Source organism: Panthera uncia, chromosome E1 (genome assembly GCF_023721935.1).
Source record: "Panthera uncia isolate 11264 chromosome E1, Puncia_PCG_1.0, whole genome shotgun sequence".
Classification (NCBI taxonomy): domain Eukaryota; kingdom Metazoa; phylum Chordata; class Mammalia; order Carnivora; family Felidae; genus Panthera; species Panthera uncia.
Genome location: NC_064814.1, coordinates 17,946,072 through 17,973,521, shown reverse-complemented (window position 1 = coordinate 17,973,521; position 27,450 = coordinate 17,946,072). Strand labels below are relative to the sequence as shown.

General features: G+C 45.8%; 1 protein-coding gene across 9 annotated transcripts in view; it reads left to right on the top strand.

Annotated features, from left to right (window-relative positions):
• Positions 1–27,450, top strand: part of PITPNC1 (phosphatidylinositol transfer protein cytoplasmic 1) — a 268,872-nt gene that overhangs the window by 160,395 nt on the left and 81,027 nt on the right. For all 9 annotated transcript variants that reach the window (XM_049636382.1, XM_049636381.1, XM_049636384.1 and 6 more), the window contains one exon: positions 15,739–15,810. In XM_049636382.1, the coding sequence (XP_049492339.1) occupies positions 15,739–15,810 (72 nt within the window). The remainder of the gene's footprint in view (positions 1–15,738; positions 15,811–27,450) is intronic.

Below are 27,450 nucleotides of genomic sequence, written 5' to 3'. Positions count from 1 at the left end.
CCGTTTTAAATGCTTTTCCGTTGGCCTTTTTGTCCCCCAGTCCTTTCATCCTAAATACCTCTTCTTGATGTCGTTTCAAGCCCATATTTCCTGTCTGTGCCCAAAGTTTTGCCCAGAGCAAAACTTCTCCAATGCCTGACTCTCAGCTGGGATCACCACACCCTGCCCTCCCTACCCTCCGGGGAGACACAGGGGCTCCTAATACTCTAGACCGCTCTCTGTTCTCATAGGATTAGCCCAGAGCAATGTTCATCTATTCCTAGGATCCCCTAGGTCCTCTTATCTGACTGTCCAGCTTATTACTGAGACCTCATGCTGCCCTCATTTGTGACAAAACCCAGACAAGAGAACTTTCTATTTAGGGTCATGTAAGGCTTCAACATTATCACAGTGATCAAAACATAAAAGCTTTTTCATCACTGTGTATGACTGAGTCGTTAGGATTACGTGGAAATGCCATGTGCCCAGGAAGTGGAAAAAATATCTTTAGCTTAGTTATAGGAAAAAGTCTTAATTACACAGTAAACAAAGACTAACACGATGACAATTTTCCAGAGGACGGACTATCTAGCCCGTTCTTCAAAACCTGCCGGTTCTTCTGTAGTTTGTAAAGTCACAAAGGAAGGTGCCCGAAGAGACTGGCTGCCTTCCAAAGTCACTGATTTTGTTTCTCTTGAGCTAAAAAAAGGCGACACTGGACTACGAACATAGCTCAGCCGCATCAGTTCAGCCTTGGTCGTGATAAAGGGGAAAAAGTTTTTTCTCATTTGTACGAATTTGAAAACTGAAGCTTACAGTAATTTGGTAGTGGTGACCCAGATACACAGTTACTATATATATTTGGGGGCCATGACCATCCCACTCCACCAAAATATCTTTTTTTTTTTATTATTATTTATTTAAAGATTTTAGCTTTTTAAAGTAGGCTCCACACCTAGTGCAGAACCTGAACTCACAACCCCAAGATCAGGAGCTGCCTGCTCTACCGACTGAGCCAGCCAGGCTCCCCTCCGCTAAAATATCTTTCAATAAGAATTCACCAGAAGAAGCCATGACAGATGGGAAGCCCCTTTGTACTGGTGAGAATGGCTTCTGTTGCCCAAGATGCAGAGGCGGTGAGCTGTCCCGTGTTCCTCCACATTGTCGTTATTTCGTTGAAAAAGGTGGACAAGGTAAATTATAACAGACCAGGGAGAAGGAGATGACTCTTGAATGAATAGCTCAAATGGTGTTGAGCCACAATGAGAGATGGGGTTGTCTGGGGTTGGTTCAGACCAGCCAGGGTAGAGAGTCGAGCCTGCTCACCGTTGAGGTGAACTCGGGCCATCTTCCCAGGAGTGGCACGGGAGGCTGAGGTATTTTTCTGAAAGCAACTAACGGCTCTGGATAGGAACTTCCCTTGAAATCTTAGCCCCAGTAGATCCCCGATAATTGAAAGTGCTGATGGGTGCTTGTGTGTGAGACCGATGATCTCCATGCCCATCAGGCTTTTCTTGAGCTCCCCATCCCCACCTTCCACTGAGTCGCAGCCAAGGGTAGTAGAAATCACCGAATTACATAACTAGGAAATAGGTGCCAGTACAGAGAAAATACACTCAACGCCTGAACGCTAGGATTAGTCTTATTCAGACGGACATGAGAGTACAATCTGGCCATCTCAACTAAGCTAAGAGAATGATGGTCCTTAAGTGTTCCTTCTCTGGAGTCATGGAGACAAGGGTAGGGATGGGGGTTAGATAGTTAGGAAATAACTTTTATCTCCACGTCGCAATTAACCCTGAATATCCAGGGCAGAAGGTAATCATGGTGATCAAAAAGAAATAGTCTTCCAGTTGGGGGCGCAGATGAGCAAGGCAGCAATTAACCACAGGCCGGAGGAGGACCCTCCCAGAGGAAGAAAAGAAAAAAGTCAGTGGAGACATAGGTCATGACACAGGTCATAGACCATAAATAGTCGAGAGTCAGAATAGCCAAGTTCAGAAATCTTCAGGGGTCAAGAGATTTTAGGTGGAAAAAGTCTAAAACCATTCATACCTATCATTAAATTGTGCACAGTGAGCTAGATAGGGAAGCACTGGGTTATGCAAAGCTACAAAGCTTAAGTTATTGCAGGACTTGTCAGAGGCCTCACTTTTCTGCCATACATTGTGAATCTTCACATGGGAGCTGCAGTACTTTCCACACTTATTTTCTCCTTGGGATCTTGGGTTTTGTAAGGACAACCTTCTAAACCTTAAGGGAGCTCCAGAAACTTCTCTCAGGGTTAGAGCCATTATGCACCCACAAAGTAGGTCAGTGGATCAATTCTATTTCAGTAAATGTTGTTTTCTCTAAAATTTCAGTGAGTTAATACATTGCATAGTGATTACTGTTCCTCAAATACCAGTGGTTTGAAAGACTCCCAACAGTAATGACCTGTGAATTTCTTTCCAAATGGTGCCGCGTGACCCCACAGCAAAGGCAGCCCTGCACGGAGATGACAGTGATTTGTTTCCATTTCGAAAATGAACTGGTCATATAGGGGGTGGCGGGGGGACCTTATTCACAGACCTAGTCAGTTGGTGCCTGGTGACTCAGGATCCTTGGAAAAGCAGTGTTCTTTGACTGGTGGATCCCCTTTTCCATTTCCTCTGGCTGTTCCCAAGCTGTTCCTTGTACTTCAAAGAAAATTAATTCAGCCATCTTGGGGGAGAGGGCAGGCGAGAAAATGGGCTTCTCTACCATAACGTTAACATTTTGAAGTTGTTTGCATTTTTTTAAACACCGCTCAGAATGACTTTATATGGGTCAGTCATCAGAGAGAAAATACATGTGTCATAGAATCTTCCTTCTCTTTTGTTTTCTGTTTTCCACTTGTGGCACTGAAAATTGGATTTCTCTTCTCTGGTTTATTAGTACCTATGGAATTGTGTTCAGTGTATGTTGGGGAGGGAAGAATAGTACAACTGCACAGATTTTGTGGGGCAGATTTCGTTGTGTAAAAATACAATAAATTGCCTAAATTTGGTGATTAAAATAAAGTGAGTGCAAAATTGCCCCCGTGTTTTTGACCCTCTACCCACTAAGATAATCTCAACTATGTGATATCTAACATCTTTTCAGTTCAGAATCTCAACATTGATCTTCTTTTTAAGAGTGAGTGCGATTTGTTGTTGTTTTTTTTTTTTTTTAATATATTTTTAAATAAGGAATGTGCCTGGTTTGGTTCACAGGGGTGGTTCTTACAGTTTTTAATTGAAAAGGCTTGTCATAAAGTTTGCTATGCAGCCTGTGTATTTGGGGAGTTCCTCTGAGTCTTTCGCATCTCTATTATTTACGTGTCATTCTTTTTCATTGGATGTGTTCTGCCTGTCTCTTTAAATCCCTGTCCTGCCTTCATTGTGTGTAGCTATCAATATTCACGGGCACCTTCTGCTTATTTCTCCGTGACAGGTCCAGCTTTAGACTGTATGAGCCTGAATTTAGTTTCCCTGCTCGATTTTCGTAGAGGCACCAGGAGCAAACCATGCCCCATTGAGAAAACATATTTTCATTCATGTCTTCGCTGCCTCTCCCTCCTGGCCTTGCTTCTCCTGCAAGATGCTGTTACTCAGCTTGTCAGAGGACAGAAGAGGCTCCTGCGATGAATGAACTAATGAATGAACAGAGAGCCTCAGTGTAGGGTGCAAGCTGCTGAGTAGCCTCGCAGAGGCTGGGGGCTGGAATACAGACAGATGTTTTCGGCGGGGGCTAGAATACAGACAGAAGTTTTCCATCCACTCGGTCCCGTCCTCTCGTCCTCCCCCACTTCTCTTTCAGGCCCCACTGTTCTTCTTGGCCACCCTTTTCTTCCTGTGCAGCATATATTAGGGAAGTCACTCAGACTCATCGTCATCGTTATCCTTTACATGCAATCCCTTTCTCCTTCTCTTTGCTTTAAAATTCTTCTTCTTGGGGCGCCTGGGTGGCTCAGTGGGTTAAGCGTCCAACCTCGGCCCAGGTCATGATCTCGCGGTTCTTGAGTTCGAGCCCCGCATCGGGCTCTGTGCTGACAGCTCGGAGCCTGGAGCCTGCTTCTGATTCTGTGTCTCCCTCTCTCTCTCTCTGCCCTTGCCCCGCTCGCGCTCTGTTGCTCTCAATGTAAGAATAAACATTAAAAAAAAATAATTTAAAATTCTTCTCTTCTTCTTCTTCTTCTTCTCCTCCTCCTCCTCCTCCTCCTCCTCCTCCTCCTCTCCACCTGGGTTCCTCTTCTCAGTTTTCTGGAACTGTCATTGCAGTTTATTTTCCCAATCACCCCATTGCATTGCCACCCACCCTATCTAGGTGTAAAGTCATACATGGCCCTCGGAACCCAAGAACCCAGTGGAAGCCCGGATAGCTCCCCTTCCTTCCTATGCACCTTTGCCTGCATGATGACTGCAATTCTGAGTAGATGGGAGGGACAGCTGGACATACGCCTTCTTGAAATTGGTGTGTGTGTATGTGAAGGATCTCTGCCTAATAGAGGAGTTTATATATGTGACTGTGTGTGTATGTGTGTGCAAAACACTTTACAATTATGGGGCAAAGTTTCAAATTGGAAGAGTAAAACTTCCTCATGAAGAGTAAAGGAGGGGGCACCTGGATGGCTCAGTCGGTTGAGCATCCAACTCTTGATTTTGGCTCTCCTCGTGCTCCCAGGGTCAAGGGATCAAGCCCCACGTCGGGCTACGTGCTGATCCTGGAATCTGCTTGGGATTCTCTCTCTCTTTCTCTCTGCCCCTCTCCTGCTCACGTGCAACCATGTGCGCTCGCTCTCTCTCACTCTCTAAAATTAATGAATTAATTAATAATTAAAAAAAACAAAGAAAAGTATTTAAAAACAGAGTAAAGGAAGTTGAGAGGTACTTTAAGATCTAGATATCTATCAGCTGCCTTTACGTACAGATTGACCACCCATAGTCTCCTAGTTTACAAACAACACAGGCTGCAGCCCCAGAGTCCAAAAAGACAGTAAATCCTAAATTCTAGACTTGACCTCACGAGCCCTGTGGCACATTCTCGTGTAGGTCTCCTGCTGGTGAAACTTGAAAACATTTGCAGATTCATTTTTATTAATGACCCCATCTCAGGCTGAAATACCCTGTACGGCCTTGGAGTACATTTAATATGATAATATAGAATACAGTACCAGAGAATCAATGTCTTCAGGGGAATTCCATTAGAGAGAAGGTCAAGTCTATATTGAGTTTAATGTTCATGGATAGCAGGGGGACCCGTGTGCACGGAGACAGAACAAGATGGCCGGAGAGGAATGCATTGAGTTCCGGATAAAAGCTAAAAGGAAATGATCTTTTGAAAGCCTATAAACACTTCATCTACCCCACGCCAGCTTCTCAAGTCTTCCATTTAATAGTCTTGTCTTTGAGCCTCCTTGGAAGGTTTGTGCTCAGACATGGAAGGATTCCGGCTGGTAACCGGCAATAAAACACTGCTATTGAGCTCAATCGTTGGTTCTCAAACTTTGCTTGTCTTGGTCCAGGAGGTTCCATGGACATGCCTCACCAGCCACCATGTCCCTACATAATGCTTTATTTGTAGAAAGAACCCTGGTGCCATTTAAAAAGCGGTGTGAAATCCAGGACTGTATCATCCCTGAGATCCTTCCTCATCCGTGAACAAGTATGATGGATGAGATGGGGACCACTTGAAGTGGCAATTTCCCAAACTTCCTTTACTTACACCTCCTCCATCTACTCAACCATGCCCTTTATAATATGCTCCCCTTTAGGTTAAAGTGGACTAAAATGAAGAGAATTTCTGGAATACCTTGCGATTTCCATTAGATCCCATATAGTTCCTTTGGGATCTCGTTGACATATTTATTTACTTTTTTACCGCTTTGAATTTTTCTTTCCTACTGAAAAAGTAGATGTTTATTGTCAAATGCAAGCATTATAAAAATGTATATCAGGGGGCGCCTGGGTGCTCCCCGGCTCAGTCGGTTGAGGGTCTGACTTCGGCTCATGTCATGATCTCGCCATTTGAGTGAGTTCGAGCCCCACATCAGGCTCTGTGCTGACAGCTCAGAGCCTGGAGCCTGCTTTGGATTCTGTGTCTCCCTCTCTCTTGCCCACCCCCGACTTACACTCTCTCTCTCTCTCTCTCTTTCAAAAATAAATATTAAAAAAATTAAAACATAGAAATATAAAAATGTATATGAGGACCGATAAAAGGGGCTCATGATTTCTGCTGACCGCCTCCATGAGAATATTTTGGTGTCTGTTTCTCCACGTTTTCTGTGCCTATACTAACATGCTTTTTTTTTAGCATGTTTTTGTTTTCTTTTTACAAAAATGGATCGTCCTGTTTTACACTTTACATTTTAATGGCTTTAGAGTTCACCGTAATGTACTTAACCAACCCTCTGTTGGTGGTCTTTGGATTGTTTCCATGTCTTTTATAAAAGTAGATGTTTATCGTAAAATACAACAGCAATGCGATAATGAATGGTTTTTTTCTTCGTAATATTTTGTACACTTGAGAATTTATGCCCTTCCTTGAGTCCTGAGCAGGGTTTTGAAAGCCCTTCACAGCGGGAGTCCACTTAAGCCATCATATTTAAAATCAGTTTTTGAAAATGATTGTATTTGAAAGGTACTAGGATAGTTTGGCATTTGAAGGGATAGCACTGTGAATTTCTTCGATGAATAATTATTTCCCCAGTTTATCTTTCTTTTATTTTTAACGTTCATTTATTTATTTATTTTGAGAGGGGGCGGGGAGGAGCAGAGAGAGAGGAAGAGAGAGAATCCAAAGCAGGCTCTGCACTGACAGCACAGAGCCCAATGCAGGGCTCAATCCCACAAACTGTGAGATTGTGCCCTGCGCTGAAATCCAGAGTCCGACACTTAACCGGCTGAGCCACCCGGGCGCCCCTCAATTTATCTTTTGAGTAAACAGTTATTTTCTTCTTCGGGCTTGTTTGAAGTAGGACACATCTATCATTTGGCAGATGTACACACACACACACACACACATTTTCTTTGTTCTCGGGGGCCACAGGACAAACTGAAAAGCAAAGCCTCTGCCTTAGTCACCATCACCCCCGACCGAGTGCTCAACTCCACTCGAAGCACTCGTGTGCTTTCCCAGTGCTCAAGAGGCAGCAGAATGTAGGGTCACAAGCACGAACTTCCTTGCCTGACAGCTTGCGCTGAATCTCAGCTCCATCATGTAAATGTTCCGTGATTTGGGGCATATGACTTAACCTTTCCGTGCCTTTGTTTCTTATCTGTAAAATGGGGGTAATGATAGTACATCCCTCATCGAGTTGTACGAGGGTGAAGGGTTAATAACAGAATTATTATAGATCAAATACTTGGAATAATGCCATATCATGGTCATCGTTACCTCATATCATGGTCACCATTACCTCAGTGTTGGGTCATGTCTGTCTCAGCATGGGCATAAAGCAGGCTGACTGTGGTTACCCTGCATCATCATTTTGACCCAAAGATATACCAAAACTTCCCAAGGTGAAGAAACACCTGGGCAGTAAGTAATAAATGTTGGAAAGGATATAGACAACCTGGAACCCTCATATCGGGAATGCAAAATGGCGCAGTCGATTTGGAAAACCACCTGACAGTTCCTCAAAAGGTTAAACGGAGGGGTGGCTGGGTGGCTCAGTTGGTTGAGCATATGACTTTGGCTGAGGTCATGATCTCACAGTTCCTGGGTTCGAGCCCCACCCTGAGCTCCGCACTTACAATGCAGAGTCTGCTTGGGATTCTCTCTCTCCCTCTCTCTCTCTCTCTCTCTCTCCCCCCCCCATCTCTCTCCCATCTCTCTGCCCCTCCCCCACGGCACGAGTTCTCTCTCTCTCTTACTCTCTCAAAAATAAATAAATAAAGATTAAAATTTTTTAAAAAGAACTATACTGTGAGAGAGAATATGATTTTCACTTTCCTTTGTAAACTGACGTAGGGGGGGATTACTACCCTTTAGCTCATGGTTTTCATGGGTGCTGTGGGTTTCTATAGCATGACAGGAATGGCGATCCTCTACCTGAATGGCACTCATTCTTCCAGAAGTTTTGTCACCGCACGCTTCTGAAGGGCAGCCCCCTGGAGAGCCTCAGACTTGACTCCCCTGCCTGGGTCTCTGCAGCCACCATTTGCTCTCTCTGTGCACGTGTGGGGACTGCAGAAAGGGTTTTCAGCACCACCCAGAAGCTAACTATGAAATTCCCATGGGCTTGCCCCTTTCTCTTTAAGACTTGCTTACATTTAGTTTTCTTCTCGTAAGTGTTTCTGATTGCCATAGCAACCCTAATCAATCACTGGACTAAAAATAGCCCTTTCATTTTTCCAAAGCATGTCTGTAGTGAATTGAAAATTCAGCCCTGCCGTGCATTTTGCATAGGCTGCTTTCGTTTCCCGACACTGAACCTGGGAGTTGCTTGGTCTGGAAAATTATTCTTGCAGAAGCCGAGGGAGGCACTTTGCTTGTTTTTCCTGGCATTCTTTTTCCCCAACTGCAGATTCTCTCGTCACTTCCAAAAGATACAAGCACATGCGTTCAAATGTTCGACAAAGAACCATCACTTTCCTGCACATTCAGCTTTAGGTGCTAGAGATTTCACAGGTACCCGGCGATCTCCTTGGCTGCCGTTGCGTTAGGAAGGCAAATGAAAGATGTGTAGATACTGGGTACAAAGGAAGCTTGGTCACAGCGGGAGCAGATGACAGCAGCCCTACTGAGACTCTTCTGGCTCCGGAGGATCTAAGCTAGCAAATCAAAGTGGAGATGACGGCAGAACTCTGCCTCGTTTCTCTGATTTCTCCGTGACCCTGCTACTATTTTTACGGGGTTAGGGGCAAAACAGACCCTGGGTGTAAGAAGGTGAATATTTGTTACAGTTCTCCTGGCCAAGCTGTTTTTCTTCTAGTCAAGAAGAGAAAGGGAGAAAGAGTTTTCGTGAGAACGAAGATTCCAGATCTTGAAAGGGCCCAGGAGAGGAAGGAGAGCAGGGAGGGGCTGAAGTGACTCATGGTGTCCCCCAGGCTCCAAGGGGATTAGGGCATTTTATTGCCTGTCTCCCTGCCTCATCTTACTACCCTAGAGTCACTGCCCCAGTCTTCAGCCTGTAAGCAGGGTCATCTCGTGGGGCCCCCGGGGCTCCCAAATGCTGTTTTGTGATGCTATTTTTCAACTCGCCTGAACCTCAGTTTTTGTAATAAGGCTGAGTGAACGCGCAGGCGTAGAGGCTTTACATCTAGGAAAGAAGAGAGTCCACGGGGATCCCGGTAGTGTTCTTGTTTCCCTGCCTGAAGCTGGCAGGGGGTTGAGGGAAGCAGAGGAGAGGTCAGGGGATCGAGCCCCTGCTCAGAGGCAGGAGCTCCCAGGCTTTCAGGAAAAGGAGGACACTGTGGGCACGGACGATAGGACGCGTCCTCAACAACAGAGCGGGTCCGGCGGCAGAGCGAGGCGGAAAAAGCCCAAACCCGCTCTGTGGCATGGCCACCACCCACATCGTGGGAAGGACCAATCAAGTGTCCTTTTCTTGCACCGCACCCACAAGCCCACAGCCTCCCAGCGTGTCCATGCACCTATGCAGCGGAGGATCTCCCCACCCAGTTTATTTTCTCCCCACGGAGCCTGTGGGATCTCGTGAGGACCGGTACAGTGGGACGGGCCAGCACCTGAGGACCTGTCCTGGCAGACACTGCATGGCCCTTTGTTAGATCATTCAGTCTTCACCCCACGGTGCTGAGGTTGGTATCGTCTCCGTTTTATGGGTGAGAAAACGAAGGCTCAAAGGGGACTAAGGAATTTACTCCGAATCACACGGTAACTTGTGAAAAAAGAAGCCGGGGCTCGAACTAACGTGCATCTCACTCGAAAATCTGTATTCCTTCTACTGTATTCTTGCTTCCTGTGGGGTCGTTGTGTCCTGCTCTCTCTGTGGTCATTGACAAAGCAGTTGACCTCACAGCCGGAGCTACTAAGTTCCAAGAGCACAGAGTCCCCATTTCCTGGGACCTATTCACGCTTCAACTTGAGTGATCTTTTACTCAGATGAAAGCCGGATGGGTGATTTGAAAGGGAAGCAGTGGTTGGATTCTTGAGGTTGGGTGTTGTGTTGGCTTTTCTATCGTCACATAACAAATTTCCCACAAACGTAGCAACTTTAAACAACACGCATTTACGGCCTCAGAGTGTCTCCTGGGCGCAGGTTGGCAGGGTCCTGGCTCAGAGCCTCACTCGGCTGGGCTCCAGTCTCATCTGAGGCTCAGGGTCCTCTTTCAGGCTCACTAGTTTTTTGGCAAGTATCGGTTCCTTGCTGTTGTAGGACTGAAGTCCGCTTTTCTCGTTGGCTGGTCTCCCAAGGTCTCTCTCTCTCTCGACTCCTGGAGGGTTCCCTCGGGTTCTGGCCACATGGTCCTCTCCCCTCATGGCAGCTCACTTCTTCAAGAGCAGCCAGAATCTCTGCTTCTTCAAAACAGAAGTCTTATGTAAGGTGCACCAACTGATCACCCTGGTAATCCGATCAGAGGGGCTCCTACCCTATGGTGCTCACAGGTGTTGCCCACACTTGAGGGGAAGGAACTGTGCCAGGTGTGTATATCAAGGGCTGGGAATCTTGGGGGCCATCTGGGCATTCTATCTGGCGGGAGGGTTTTAGTCTTTCCTTCAGGTTGTCCTTCCCGTTGGGTCATGGGCCAGATGGGACTTGAAGTGTTCGCTGTTCCCAAGTGACTGTGCCCTAGAGAGCATAGGAGTCCCCCGCATCCCTTGACGCCTTCCAGGTTCAGCCAATGGGGGACGCTCCTGACGTCTCCCTTCCTGCAGCATGTTCCAGTTGGTTGTGTCTGGCTTCCCTTTTTTTTTTTTTTTTTTTCTGCTCCCACACTCCTGATCATTCCTCCAGTGTTATGGAATCCCCCTCCCCGATGGAAATGTGTCAGAATCTTTAGGGGATGTGACGTGTTTGGAGAAAGTCTAGGTTTGGAAGGTGGGGTACTCCACTTTGAGAAATGTGAGAGTGACCAGGTGAGATGGTGTATTCCTAGCTGGAGCAAAGCCCTCCGTCACAGAAGCTTTGATGCCCGAATGACGGGGTGACTGTGACTTACGCCATTCCTCGTGACAGCAGGGAGTGAGGAGGGGGTCTTCTTGATGGAACAGTGTCGCAGACTTATCTTCTGGCTGGTGAGGCGGACACCTGGCAGCTAATGGTGATGATGGACAAGGAGATAAGTGCTATGACACAGGTACAAACAGAACGCTACCCGCACACATGGGGTCAGCATTCTGACATGGGATTTGAGATGGGCTGTGTAGGAGACTTCAGGCTGAGGGAACTGTAGGCAGGAAAAAAAAACCCAAAAAACAAAAAAAAAACATGGCAGACAGAAGTGTTCCAGGGAGTGGCGAGCACTCTTCTGTGGTGGACTCTGGGAGGAATACAGGACAGAGATATAAAGAAAATTAGGATCGGATATAGAAGACTCTAGGTCTTGCCTTTAAGGGGGGAAGCTGAGCCAGCAGGATTTGGGGGTTCGTTGGCCATGATGGGTGAGTGTAGTGTCCCTCGCTACAATGGTGTCCCCTCAAAATTCGTGTCCACTGGAACCTCAGAACGTGACCTTTTTGGAAATAGGTTCTTTGCAGATATAGTTAGTTAAGGACCTCAAGGTGCAAGATGAAATCACACTAGATTTAAGATGGCCTGAATCTAGTAACTGGTGTCTTATAAGAAAAGGAGAGGACACCCAGAGAGAAGAAGGTGATGTGAAGACACCGGTAGAGACTGGAGGGAGGCAACCACAAACCAGGGAGCCCCTGGGGCCACCAGAAGCTGGAAGAGGCAGGGAAGGGTTCTCTCCCTGGAGCCTTCCGAGGGAGGGCAGCATTGCCAACACCTTGATTTCAGACTTCTGGGCTCCAGAACGGAGCAGGTAAACTGCTGCGTTATACTACCCTGCTTGTACCAGTTTGTTACGGCAGCCCCAGGAATCTCATACAGTGCAGAGAACATTCTAATTCAGTATGGACCTTTCAGTTTGGACCCTTGCTAGGGATGGCCGGCGGGCAGCTGCATACGTGAGAAAAGCAGGTGGGGTTAGACGTCAGCTTGGGAGGCAGCCGGATAACATGGTCTAGGAAAAGTGAGGGGCAGATGAGATTATTCCCCAGGGGAAAGGGTTTGGTACAAGAAAATAGGGCAGAGGACAAAATCCTAGGGGACCCCTCCATTGAAGGGGTGGGGGAGGGAACGGGAGGCAGAGAAGGAACCGCTTTCCAGAAAGGTGGAATTCTTGACTCCTACTGAACAGGATAGAGAGTTCCTCAGGGTGTGGACGACGGGGAAGCGATGTTTGTTTGAAAATTCTTTGATTCTCGGTTGTTTCCATACCCTGTTGCTCTGGTTGAGAAGAGGTGAGAGGCGAAAAAACAGCAGAGCATGGGCTACTTTTTTAATAGAGTTTGATGGGGAGACAAAGAGAAATGGAATTAATTGTGGATGAAGGAAGGAACATCACCAAGGGTACTTTGATACTAGTTTTTTAGGAAGATGACACCTTTCATGATATTTTTAGGCTGCAGGAAGGAAGCAGGGAGAAGATGCAAGTAATCGACGGAACAAGTTTCCAGGGAAGAGACTTAAAATTTTTTGCTGTGCACCTGCTATGTGCCAGGCACTGTGCTGGGGGTTACTGGAATGATCTCAGTGATCTTCTCAACACTCCTACAGAGTAGAGAAGGGTGGTCTCCATTCTGTTGCGAGGAAACTGAGGCCGGGAATGCCAAAATAATTTGCTCAAATCCACACATCTCAGATTTGAGCCTGGGTCTGCTGCCCTCACTGCCTCAGTCCTTGTCGTTGCATTATTTTCCACTGGAATACAGAAAGCGACACCTTGGTCTGATTCACAAGGAATAAGAGGCAGCATATAGAAATAAGCAGATTAGCAGTGGAGGAGAGGGAAGTTGTTGGTGTTTCTATCACATGGTCTCGTTAAACTGTGGATCAAAATTACTAGTTGCGAGGGAGGAAGAGGGAAGCCCGCAGACTTCTCTAGACCTGGGTGGTCTAGAGAAGGGAAGGGATTTATGACAACCTCAGTAGTGAGACACAACAGGAAGTCAGCCAGGGAGAAAGAAGAACCTTGCTTAATCACCGAGGCTCTACTAGGATTAGTGGGCTGGGTCTTTAGGGAAGTTAACCTGTGTAGGGCAAGCAGAACTCGATCTCGAGATAGACTTCTAGCCGGAAAGTTTTTAGTGATCTTTCTGGAAATGCCCCAGGCCAGAGATCCTCCACATTCAGAGGCTGAGACACCAGCCTCTGGGGCTCTGAGAACCAGCCATCAGATAGCCCATGGAGATTGTCAGTCCCGAACCGGTGCTATAGGGGAAGACCTTGACCAGCCCGGAGTTGACCTGTCCGATCCGGGTTTTCCCCGCTGCCTCACCGGAGCCAGGTGTGCTCCCTGCCTCTGGCAAGATTGCCATTCTGATATGAAAATAACCTAAGCCCTTGACTCAAAAATAACAGCATCTGCTAATTTGCATAAGAGTTTTGCATTTCGTATTTGGGTTGAATACCCGGATTCATTTGTTTGACCTTAGTTAAGTGGTTTACAGTTTCAACCGATAAAAACTCCTTGTGGGGTTCCACTCTGATGCACCCGGACCCAGCTCCCCACCCAAGACGGCTCTGTTCTCTCACCATCTGGCTCTATGCACGCATTAAGTTGATTCTCAGATGAATTATGGGTTAAAAAGGACCGATCAGTTTGCCAGAAGGCTTGACATTTTTAAAAGGGTCTTGGCAGGTGCATCTCTCCAGGTTCACATGTCAAGAGCTCTGCCATGGGGCTCTGAATCGCTCCGATTCCTCCAGGGCCTCGATTCATGAAGAGCAGCCCCTCCTTGGAACCCCCAGGGACAGAGGGTGTGAGGGCAGCAACTGTGGAGTGAGAGATTTGAGAGGAGACAGCAAAGAAGGTGTTAATGAATAATCTCAGAGCCTCATTCTCCATAAAGGCAATTACTGGGATTGATTGTTTCTGTGTTTCCTTAGTCACGGTTCAGTTTGCTTGTTTCACTTGGATTGAGACAGATGAACGCCGAATGCACACAGTCACGTGATGTCAGAATTATCAATGGCACGTCCAAGGCCTCTGCCTTCCTGTACACATGCCACCGGGGTTCTCAGCTAGGCTGAAAGGGGATCCTGGACTTGGGGGGATGAAGCACGTGGGGTGAGGGATTGGGGACTAATGGATTTTAGATAGTGCACTGTTTTCTCCCCATGCGCGGGGTAATGAGGTGGTTTTCCAGTGCAAGCCCACATCTGCATCCCCTGGATGGCTTGTGAAACACAGATGCCCGAGCACCTTCCCTGGAGTTTCTGAGTCAGTGGGTACGGGGTTGGGCCCAAGAATTGGCATTTCTGACAGGTACTGCTACAGGTGTGGAGACCCCACTTTGAGAACCAGCTTGGGGGCAGGGGTGATGAAAAGCAAGGACACTGGGACCAGGCCACTAGCCTTGTTATCTTGATGCTACTGTTTATGAGCTGTGTGATCATGGGCCGTTTACTTAACCTCTCTTTGCCTCCATTCCGTCGTCTCTAAAGCAGGGCTGGTAACAGTAGTGTCTACTTCATGGCATAGTTAGGAGGAATAAATGAACGAGCACTTGGACGTACTTAGACTGGTGCCTGATGTATAGAATGTGTGCTCTGTGCACGTGGGGTAAATAAATGAAAGAGCCAGACTCAGGATTGTGAGCCTATCGGCAGGAGTCTCATTTCTCCGACACCTGCAGCTCCCAGTGGAGTTGCCGGGTCATTGTACCTATTAGGCCTTCAGTCCCATCTCTGGTGGCCGAGGAAGTCACTGGGCAGCTCAGTGCCAGCAGGAGGGAGGTTACGTCAACATCCATCAAAAGCCTCTTCTCAAGCCACCTTAACCCTTGAAGTCCACTTAATACACACAATGTGGTTCAGTGAGGCTGGGGTGGTAGGGCAGAGGGTTTGGGGGTTTTTCCCCCTCGTACTGGCAAAAAAGGGGGGCTGCCTTTTACATCAAGCTCACTGCAGCCAATTGCTGTCATTTGCTGAATGCCTCCTCTGCGCCCGGCACTTACACGACTTACACGCGTGATGACTTAACCCTCAAAAAGTCACTACTGGGTAATAGTTATTATCCCCATATTAATACTGCCGCGGCTCAGAAAAATTAAATGACTTGTCCAAACTCACATAGCTATCCAGTCATAAATTCGAAACGAACAGCCAGGTGTGTCTGACTTCGGTAATCTGTTATCTTAAAGCTCTCCCATGCTCACTACCTCCCTCGCTTTATGGGAATACTTACGTGAAGGTGAAGGCTGGGTCCCCAGCAGTGACAGCTTCTCGCCGCAGAGGTCAGCACCCCGGGACCGGACCTGCCTCTGTTTCAGGGGTTCGCTTTTCTAAAGCCTGTGGTAGGACTGACAGAACGTATTCTTTCTGGAAATGGACAACGTGCCTTCCATTGCTTGGTCGTTCTCTCCGGCCTGGCTTCTGGATGCGATCGTGTTCATGTTGCCAAAGGCGGCTTTTCTGTCCGAATTTGGATGTTGACCTGGTATCTTAACATTGCTGATCGAGAATGGTGCTCCCGACGTCATGGTCAGGAGAGCATCCGGCGGCTGTGCTGAGGGTGTAAAGAGAGGAAGAATGGTATGCTAATGAAACTTTCCTTTTTTTCCCCGTAGTGTTCCTTTCTGCCAAAATTCTCCATTCATATAGAAACCAAGTATGAAGACAACAAGGGAAGCAACGACCGCGTGAGTAGAGCCCCCATGGTTTTGGGGTTTTTTTGATAATTTATTGTCAAGTTGGCTAACATACTGTGTCTACAGTGTGCTCTTGGTTTTGGGGGGTAGATTCCCATGATTCTTCGCTTACATACAACACCCAGGGCTCATCCCAACAGGTGCCCCCCCCCAATGCCCATCACCCATTTTCCCTGCCCCCCCCACCCCCTACCCCCATTAAGCCTGAGTTTGTTCTCTGTTTAAGCGTCTCTTATGGTTTGCCCCCTCTCTGTTTGTAACTTATTTTTCCTTCCCTTCCCCTATGTCTTAAGTTTCTCAAATTCCACATGAGTGAAAACATGGTGTCTGTCTTTCTCTGCCTGACTTATTTCACTTAGCATAATACCCTCCAGTTCCATCCACATTGTCACAAATGGCAGGATTTCATTCTTTTTGATTGCCGAGTAATACTCCATTGTATATATATACACCACGTCTTCTTTATCCATCAGTGGACATTTGTAGAACCCCCATTTTGTACTGTGCCCTCATCCGCTGGGCTCTCAGAGTCGCGGCACTTTTCACAGCCCCTTGGGTGGCCAGGCCCAGCGCCCAGCAGGAGGATCTGTACCTAGGACCCCAGACAAGTTCTGGCATTTGCTTTCTGGGGCCATTTCCCTGGGATTGCTCCCTGGAATTACTTTGCAGTCCCGCCTTTCTTCCCATCTTTATGTACTTTCCATGGGCCTCCGTGCGGAAATCTCTGTGGCCTGCGGTGGTTTTCACTGGCATTTGAGGGGGACGGTGGGGACCTTGAACTCCAGGATTCGGTTTCTGGTCATTGGATTGAGCATACGTCTTCTCAGTGACTGTTCACATTTACCTAGAAAAATGAATACAAGCAAATATATGTGCGCATGCTGTATATTTTTTCGGGACTATGCTTATATTCACATATAGACACACATATCCCACATTAAAATCAGCGTACCCCTCCTGCAAAATACTTACCTTGTGGGACATTCTGACTCTTACTGGATCTCAGCCATGAAGTTGCTTAGTATTGCTGAGAATCCATCTTCTGACCTAGCATTTACGCCAGCCTCTTTCTGTTGGGGCAATATAATTTTGAATTGCCTTCTCTTGGGGAGTGGATGTTTTGACCTGTCGAGAGCCTCACCCTGAGATTGGGCTGTGGGTTCCATCAGGATCCACTCAGGGAAGAGCCTGGATCGAGAAGCTACACGTCTTCTGCTACGTCATTTACGTGTTTTGCATTTGTGGAGAATGATGAAGACTGAGACCGGGTCATAATGGTCAAGAGAGAGTTTCCTGACTAGGTGATCCCTGTGGTGCCTTGACACAGCCAAGGGAATGCAAAACAGGATGCAGGAAGTTGTGGAGGTAACGGAGTGCCACGAGGCAAGATCTAAGGACTCCCAAGCATCAGCAACTTGAAATCTTTTATTCAGGTGAAAACCGTCACTGAAAAGAACGAAGAAACCCTTTAGAAAGAACAGCTTTGGCCAGGCCTACTCTATGGCTCTTTACATTGATATCTTCTAGAAATATCTTCTAGAAAGTTCCTGCCTGTGGCAGTAACAAATTCTTCTAGAAGGTGTAGGTGTTTTTGTGGGGAACACAGCTTGCCCTTTCAAGGTGGAATCTGCCTGGACAGAGCGTGAGTGGTTCCCAAGGGGCGTCACTCAAGAACTACCTTTCACACCAGCTTGGTGTGGGAGGAAATTCATTTATTCACTCAGTCTTCAGCAAGGGCGTATCAAGCACCTTCTATTTATATGTCACTGTATGAATTGTATGCATGGTATTAAAAATGCAGGCTCAATTCTCAAACGTCAGGTACTCCTAGTTTAGCTGGGGCAAAAACCAACAGAGTAAATAATTTAAAATATAAGCACAATAAGGGGCTTCCCTTCCTTCAGTGTAGAGAGCCACCACTGCTAAGCCCTGAGAGCGGAAGGAGCTGCCAGAGCAGCATTCCGTAATGAGCCCTGTACAGTTGTCCCCCGCCATCGCTGGAGAGGAAAAATTCATTCCAAGACCCCCAGGGGATGCCTGAAACCACAGATAATACCGAACTGTATATATACTGGGTTTTTTCTTACATATATGTACCCATTATGAAGTTTAATTTATAAATTGGGCACAAATAAGAAATCAACAACCGCGGTAATAAAATAGAACAATATAACAATATTCTTTAGCTTTTACTAAAGCTAATAATAACTTTTATTATATGAATATGATCTCTCTCTCTCTCTCTCTCAAAATATCTGATTGTTCTCAGCCTTTTTGTGATGATGTGAGGTGATAAAACGCGTACGTGATGAGGTGAAACGAGTTGAATGATGTAGGCAGTGACGTAACCATTAGGCCGCTATTGACCTTTTGGTGAGAGGTCCGATGGAGGTTCATCTGCTTCCAGACCACGGGTGACCGTGGGTAACCGAAACCGCGGAACGCGACATGCGGACAAGGGGTTATTTACTATATTTGCAGGGACTGACTTGGCTTGTACCAGGTCACTTCAGCTTCCTGAACTAAGTTAAGAAACCTGGAGTTTATCAGGGGTCAGCAAACTACCTTTTTTGTCAATAAAGTTTTATTGGAACACAACCACACACTCACTCATTTGTGTATCGTCTAAGCTGCTTTCATGCTACAACAGCAGAGTTTTATAATTGCAACAGAGCTCATGTGGCCCATCAAACCTAAACTATTTACTACTTGAAAAATGTTTGCTCACCCCTGGTTGGAGGGACTCACATCAGAACAGCACCCAGCAGATCTCAGAATTTGACCACTTGATAGATCTCACCATCTGTCCCAGCCAAATGCCCTCTCCAGAATTCCTGGAACTTTCCAGAGGAGAGAGGAATGCCACTGGCTGGGGTACCCTCCCCCCATAAGTTCAGGATCTCCAATGGTTAGTGTCCCTTGGTGGTTGGTAACCTCAAGGGGAAAGTTTTGGACCGTATCCCTGTCAGCGGCCTGAAATAAAAGGTGCTGTGGTGGCCAACTACATTAAAACCTCGATGTCTAAAATAATGTTACATCGTACTTAAACTTGAACCCTTGGTAAAATAATGACTTTTTTCTCTCTCTTTTTTTTTAATGTTTATTTATTTTTGAGAGAGAGACAGAGAGACAGAGTGTGAGGAGGGGAAGGGCAGAGAGAGAGGGAGACACAGAATCCAAAGTAGGCTCCAGACTCTGAGCTGTCAGCACAGAGCCCGACGCGGGGCTCGAGCTCACAAACCGCAGGGATCATGACCTGAGCCGAAGTCGGATGCTTAACCGACTGAGCCACTCAGGCGCCCCAATAATGACTTTTCTGATTGGAAAATTAATACATGGTTATTAAAACCTGGAAAATGCAAAAGGGTACCCCCCCAAAAAAGGAAAAGAAAAGCCAGTAACTTTTCTGTAATTTAGAGATTACTGCTGATAGCACTTCATGTTCATGTTGCAGACCATGAATAAATGTATTTTTTGACCAATTCCCCCAATATTGAATCACTCAGTAGACTGTTTTTAACATGTCGTGATGTATCCTTCCCTATATGATTTAAAAAAAAATTTTTTTAGTGTTTACTTATTTTTGAGAGAGAGAGAGAGCAAGCGAGTATGAGCGGGGTAGGGGCAGAGAGAGAGGAAGACACAGAATCCGAAGCAGGCTCCAGGCTCTGACCTGTCAGAGCCCAGTGCGGGGCTCGAACCCGTGAACCGTGAGATCATGACCTGGGCCGAGGTCAGACGCTGAACTGGCTGAGCCACCCAGGCGCCCCTTCCCTGTATCATTTTTAATGGCTGCACTGTATTCCACACTTAAGTGTACTTGAAATGGGCTCGACCTTTTTGATGTTTCCATATGGCTGAGGACCATCAGGAAACGGGTGATACAGAGCAGACGTGCCTGCACTACGTTAAGCAGCACAATCTGAAAATAGGGTGGGGGAGAAATGTTTTCAAATATCTTTCGGTCTTTACAAACAAATTCTCCTGCTTTCTCTTTTCCTCTATGGCTCTGTCCTCATGAGCAGATTGTACCTGCGCCATTCGGAGAGGTGTGAGGGCATGCGCAGGCTCACCATGATCCCCATGGGTTGATAGGACCAGTGTGATCTTCTGGTTTATTCTCTCTGCTGAATTCAAACAGTCAAGAAGAATGTCCATGGTTGTCATTTTATTATCTTGTATCCCTTTGTGGTAGGTGCTGAGTTCTTTTCACTACTCTGGTAGGACTTTGAAATCCCAGGTTAGCTACCCTAAAGTCAGGACCCGGGGTTGGCATCAGCATCCTCTGTCCTTGCCCTCGGAGACCTGGGCCGGTCCACAAGAGAAGCGCTAAGCCCCCGGGCACTTGCATGCAGTCCTTGTCAACACAGTTTGCTGCCTCCAGGAGAAATGCCAGCTGTTGTCCCCTGGATTGCCGCCTCCTCCCCAGCCTGCCGACTGCCCGTGGGGTCCTGGGCTTCCTCTCTCTGTCATGGCGCCCAACTTGTCTAAGCTCCCACCCCAGCCTCTGCCTGGCTCCACTCCATAGATCCCCAGGTCTTGCTTTAGACCAGACAGGCCAACCCTGGCCTGATTAGACTTCTTTGCCCGTTCGCCTTCCTCCGATTTCCATATTCAACAGCAGCTGTTGGTCGCCAGCTGCTTCAAGGTTGGTCCTAGGGAGGCGGCAAAGGAAGACTTCATTGGTTTTCATTCAAAATGAAAACTTGTTAATGCTTCAAAATCAGAACGTGACAAATACATATTTATGTAATAATACTTAAACTGTTAAAGGATAGCTTTGTCCAGGGGTTCAAAGCTAGAGCCTTCGGCAGATGGTGTGCGCTGACATGTCCTTTTTCTGTCCGGGGAGCTGTACGGAGTTGTTGGTGGGAGGCATAGCTAGTTGCTAGAGAAAATAGCGGAGTCGTGGGCTATTTCTCTGGTCTCACTGCTTTGCCAAATTATTTAATAAACTCAGTGTATTTCTTTGCATCTTCTGAGCGTATAGTCTTATCGTTCCATCCTTCATATTGCTATCTGTACCCTGTTTCCTCCCCTACCTGCCAAAAACTTAATGAAATTGATGACAGACGATAAGAAGCAATAATTAAATTGAAAGACGCCAGTGATAATCATATTGATGAGTGATTGAATAGAGTACATGTTGCCATCCCATTATCAATTACCGTGCAAGTAATTTTTTTTTACATGTCCCGCTATCTAGTAAAAAAAAAGTAGTGGGATGACTAGCTATAAATATCTTCTCCTGCTTGTTAAAATAAAACGCGTATATTGATGATTGTGAAAACCCCGTAAATTGTGATTACATTCACCGGGGCACAGTGGGAAAGTTGTCTTAAATTGAGGCCCATTTATTTTATGCGCGTAGTGATGAGACTTGTTTAGGTTTTAATTAGTGCTGGGGAGGCCAGCACCACGCCAGGGTAGGGATCTGTTGTTTGTCCGAGGCCATAAATCTAGGTCTGGGAGAGTCCCTGTGTAGCTGCCGCTGGGCGACTGTGGCTCAGTGGGGTTAATGGGGAGCCAGCCGCCGTGCCTTTACTTCCTCTTCCAGACAAAGTCAGCACCATTTAAAGCAGTGGCTCTCAACCTTAGCTGCACACTGGAGTCACCTGAGAAGTTTGAACAACAGCTCATGGCTGAGTTCCATCCCTCTGGGTTTCTGATTTTATTGGTCCTGGGTGCAGACTGGGTTAAGGCAGGTAAGACACATGAAGCATAGAACATGAGCCCTCTAGGAATGCCAAAGTCTCCCATCAGGAGTGTCTGCAGTTTTAGAGAATCTATCCATCCTCCAATTAAACCTGATATGTTCTCTTGGGGGTAAGATATGCAACCCCTCCCCCCACCCCATTTGAAGTCTAGACCAATGGTCGTCCGTGGTGGCCACGCATTAAAGTCACTTGGGGAAGCTTTAGCACTCACTGATGCCACTGTCCCATCCCTCCACGAGTCTGATTTCATTTGTCTGGAAAGGGGTCTGGGCATTGGGATTTGTAAAGCTCCCCCGGGTGAATCTAAGGTGTGTCCAAGCTGAGAAGTATAGATTTTAAAGGAAATATTAAGCGCTATTTAAAACCAACTGTGAACGCTTAGGAAATCAGGTTCTCCCAATTTCTTCGCTTCTTCACACCACAGGAAACAGAACAGTTTACAAAAAGCGTGTTTATGTAACCACCGGCACCACCCACACACACAGTAAAAGGGCCTTAGGGCACCGTATTTATTCTTGTTTAGCCATTATTCCTCAGCAACAAGACTCCTCTGATCAGGTGGAAAGAATGTCCAGCTTAGTTCCTGGAAGAATGCGTCTATGTCCTTCACAGAGCTCTCCTTGGAGGTTGCCTAAAAGTGGTATGTGAATCTATTTAGTTTCTGGTTCAGCTGTGTTATAATCAGAGAACACAAAGTCATTCCTTGTGAAACAAAAAGATCAGTATTGAAGTCCCAGCCTCGTGACCTTAAGCAATGGAGTGTTGGTTTCTTTATCGAGAAAGGAGAGTAAATAATGCTTGCATCACGAGGATTCATACAGGTTCATTTCCCTGGAAACACTTCATAAACTGTAAAGTGCTGTGAAAATATTAGGTTTTTTTCCGTTACGGTCATACCTGGGCATTAACTCCGTTAATGATTTCCTAGCAAGACCCTGCTTTTGTCCGAATTGTCAGTAAGCTATTTCTTAGTGAACAAGCATTGATACTAATGTGCTGGGCATTATAACCAGCAGTGAGGAGACAGCAGTAAGACAGACGAGGCCTCCACCTTTCCTGGAGTAGGGCAAAACAGATGAACAAGCAGGTAAACAAAGAATTCCAGCTGTAGTAAATGCAAAGAAAGCAATAAATACGGTGGAGAGGTGGGGGGAGGTGCTCGGCTCGAAGCCAGGTGGTCAGGAAATGCCTCTCGGAAGAGGTGACGGGTCCAGGTGACACGTGAGCACGGAAGGAGCCAACCGTCTGAAGGGTTGTCCAGGAAAGGAGACTGTTGTAGGCGGAATTGTGTCCTCCCAGGACCCCTATGTTGAAGTACCTCAGAACGTGACTGTGTTTGGCGATAAGGCTTTGAAGAGGTTGATGAAGTTAAACGAGGCCATTAGGGTGGGCCCTTATCCAACCTGACCGTTGTCCTTACAGAAGAGGAAACTGGGACACACAAAACTAGGGGTGTGTCAGTCCAGAGGAAAGACCATATAAAGACACAGCAAAAATATGGCGACCTGTAGGCTGAGGGGAGAGGTCTCAGAGGAAATTAAACCTGCCAACACCTTGATTGTGGACTTGTAGCTTCGGATTGCATTGTTTAAGCCACTCATCTGTGATATTTTGTTAAGGCAGCCCTCGTAAACTACCACAGGGACTAACACAGCCCCTGACACAGCCTGATATGTTCTAGGAACTGTCAGAAAACCAGTGGCCAGAGCAGTAGCTGTTCAGAAATGAAATTTGTAAATTGTTTTTTATTCTCTTAAGTTTTTATTTATTTTTGGGAAAGTGTGAGTAGGGGAGGGGCAGAAAGAGGGGCAGAAAGAATCCCAGGCAGGCTCCACACTGGCAGCGAGGAGTCCGATGCAGGGCTCAAACTCATGAACCATGAGATCATGACCTGAGCCGAAGTCGGATGCTTAACTGACTGAGCCACCCAGGCGCAACCCCCCCCCCCCAAATTTTTTTTAAGTATCGAGGAGCACCTGGCTGACTCATCAGAAGAGCATGTGACATTTGATCTCGGGGTCATGAGTTCAAGCCCTACATTAGGATTACTTACATAAATAAACCTAACGACAAAAAAAAAGTATTGGAAGCTCGATGACGTAAGACCTGTGAGCCCATGGCAAAGAGTTTGGATTTTAGCACAGTGGGAAGCTATGCAAGTATTTTAAACAAAGGCAAGACACGATATTTATGGGCTTATAAAATAAACTTTTTTGGTTTGGAATAATCTTAAATTTACAGTAAAGTTGCAAAGATAGGACAGAGTTTGCATATACCCTTTACCCAGCTTCCCCTAATGTTAACATCTTACGTAAACCCGCTACGTTTCTCATAACCGTGGGCTTTATTCAGATTTCACCAGTTTTCCCACTAATGTCCTTTTTCGGTTCCAGAATCCACTTTAGGAGACCACGTTGCTGTACGTCATTTATGTTGTTAAATGTTTGCTCTGGCTGTTCTGTGGAGACTGTGGTAGGGAGAACAAGAGTGGGGGCAGGAGGGAAGACAGTTGGCAAGTGGTGGTAATAATCCAGACCAAAGATAATGGTGGCTTGGGCTGGAGATGTGACAATGGATAAAGAGAGGAAGGATAGATATATTTTGGAAACAGACCAACTTGCTTTTGCACTTGATGCATTAGAGGAGGGGGGCGTAAGTATGACCTCAGGATATCCAGCTTTGTCTCCTGACCCTGATTGCCATCGGGGGGAACAGTGCAGGGGTTTCACCCGAGGTACAGTCAGTTTGAGGTGCCATTGAGACTTACAACTGGAACCAGCAGGTAAGGAGTTGGATATAGGAATCTGGAGTTCGGAGAGGTGTGTAGGTCATGACCCAGAGACACAAATGAGTAAAGTTATCTAGGGAGAGAAGTGACAGCAAAATGAAAGTTCCAGTGCTCCAGGATGGAGAACACCCCGGTCCTGAGAAGGACCTTGGCTTTCAAGTCCAGCTTCTTATTATTATTATCTCTTCTTGGTTAAGACTCATTTTTGGGGGGTGCGTGGGTGGCTCGGTCGGTGAAGCGTCCCACTCCTGATTTCGGCTCAGGTCACGATCTCACAGTTCGTGAGCTCAAGCCCCACATTGGGTTCCGTGTTTACAGTATGGAGCCTGCTTGGGATTCTCTCTCTCTCTCGCTCTCTCTCTCTCTCGCTCTCTCTCTCTTTCTCCCCCCCCCTCTGTCCCTCTCCTTTTCTCTCTCTCTGTCTCTCAAAATAAATAAATAAACTTAAAAGAAAAAAAAAGACTCATTTTCGAGGCAGCTTGCTGGCTCGGTTGATGGATCATGCGACTCTTGATTTCAGAGTTGTGAGTTCAATCCCCACATCGGATGCCCAGATTACTTAAAAATAAACTCTTAAAAAAAAAAAAAGACTCATTTTCAATCACTAAATTGTGCTTGGTTTTAGGGAATTAGGTTATCTCATTTAGTTAACTGAGAAATCTAGTTTCTTCTCCTGGGTGGGTGCCTTCTTTGGAGAACTGAGTAAACATTTCAATGTTTTGACTGCTTATCTTGCATGGCTGTGGAGAGTTGGCCAGAAAAGTTCTCCTCTTGACCACAAATAGCTTCCACTGGTAGTTACCAACTGACAAAGAGGGAATTTTATCATAAGGATAACTCTGTTTATCGAGGATTCTTTTTTTGAAGTTTATTTGTTTATTTTGAGAGAGAGAGAGAACAAGCAGAGGAGGGGCAGAGAGAGGGAGAGGGAAAGAATCCCAAGCAGGCTCTGCACTGTCAACATGGAGCCCAACGGGGGTGGGGGGGGGTGGGGGGGGGCCTTGAACTCACAAACCAAGAGGGAGGTCATGACCTGAGCCAAAATCAAGAATCAGACGCTTAACTGACTGAGCTACCCAGGCGCCCCTTGAACATTTATTATTGCAGTAGTCATTATGAAGTTTGTTTCATTATTAGTATTACTTTTATATTTTTTTAAGTTTATTCTATTTATTTTGAGAGGGAGTGAGAGAGAATCCCAAGCATGCTCCATGCTGCCAGTGCAGAGCCCGATGTGGGGCTCGAACTCACGAACCGTGAGATCATGACTTGAACTGGATGCTTAACCAACTGAGCCACCCAAGTGCTCCATTACTTTCATATTTTTAACATAAAGAGGATGACCTGGATGGATGTACAGTAAAATAATTTGTTTGCAGATTTCAAAATTTACTAAAATCAATTTACAAAGCAGGGGGCCAGTGAGAACTATAGAATCCATATTTACAGGTCTCTGAAGCTGATCTTCTTTTCCTTAAATGACTTCTCATTGAGTCTTATAGAAAGTAAAAAGCATTTGCTTTATTTTTAGATGTGATCTCTGATGTCTTCAACTTTTATGGTTCTCTTTTTAACCTTATTATAACCAGCCACCTACGAAATCTGTAATTTTCTCTAATATAACAGTACATGCTAAAAAGAAGTTTGCACAAAATACCCCCATTTGCAGTTTCAAAAGATTATTATCCACTGTGGTCCATGACGTGGAAAGTCACTGTCCTTGCTCACTCCATGTCTAACAGTATCATTTTGAGGACAATGGAAAACAGATCAGGTTTGATTCCTTAAGATGATACCTTTGCTGTTTGTGGTATAATTTGTGATCTGAGAGCTGGATGTAAAAGACACGTGAACAAAAGTAGCATCTATCCAACTAGCTTTCTGATTCTCAAAGTTGTACTCAGAATGCGTGTTACCTCTGCATTCAGAGCTAGAACATACTGCTCATGATCATTAGTAGTAGTCGATATAGCTTAGAGCAATATTTGCTTTCTGTCGAGGCTTGGTTCATGGACGCTGTGGTAAATGCAAAAAGGCCTGGTGGTTAGTTCTAAGGGTTAGGAAGACCGTTAACCAGACTGGTCAAAAGCAGCGTAATCGAAGGGACAAGGCTGAATCATGGTTGGGAAACCAGAAATCAGGGCTAGAAAAGCAACACCAACTACAAGGTCTAGGTGACCGTTTTAAGCTATTACGGTAATAATTGGCTCAAGCAAGAGTCATCAATGGATGCTAAAACCACTGAAGGAAACAGTATTGGGGAACAGGAATTCACGCTGTCTCAAAGCATTATAAGATTCTGTATTAATTATAAACAGTAGATAAATATATTGGATACCATCAAGTAAGCAAATTTTACATCACCAGCGATAGGACGCACTGGCATAATGTGCCTCCCATTGTGACACACTGAGAACACGACATCACCTGTGGATTCTTGCCAGAAATGCTTAACCTGGATCAATCAGGAGGAAACAATCAGACAAATCCAAATTGAAAGACATTCTACAAAACGACTAGCCAAAACTTTTTAAAAGAACATGTTGTTAACTTGGGGAACTGCCCTCAATTAATGACTAAAGTAATCCAGCTACTAAATTTAAGGCCCAATCTTTGATTGGATTCTGAATTAACAGGGGGTGGGCCAGCACAGAGGGCAAGGAAAAATATTCTTGGGACATTTGGGGAAATTTGAATATGGACCATATATTAGGTAAATAGTATGGTATAGTATTGAGGCAATCTTAAATTTCTTGCCTGTGGTCTTTGCTTTGTGGATATATGGAATGTCTTGTTCTTTGTTCTTGGGAGATACGTGCCGGCATATTCAGGAATGAAGTGTCATGCAATGTATCTTACTGTCACATGGTACAGCCAGAAATAAAATTTTATTTATATAGGATTTATTTTCTTTAAAAAAAGCCTTTTAAAAATTGAGGAACTGTTCACATGTTGCAATGAGATGTCAAAAAACTTACTCAAGGTTGCACAATGAGTCTTTAGTTTTTCTTTCTTTTTTTTTTTTTTACCCAGGTGGTATGGGTTTTATCAATCATATACCATGTGATTTTATTTCTATGCTTTGACTCATCACCGTAGTTTGTTTATATATATATAAACAAACTA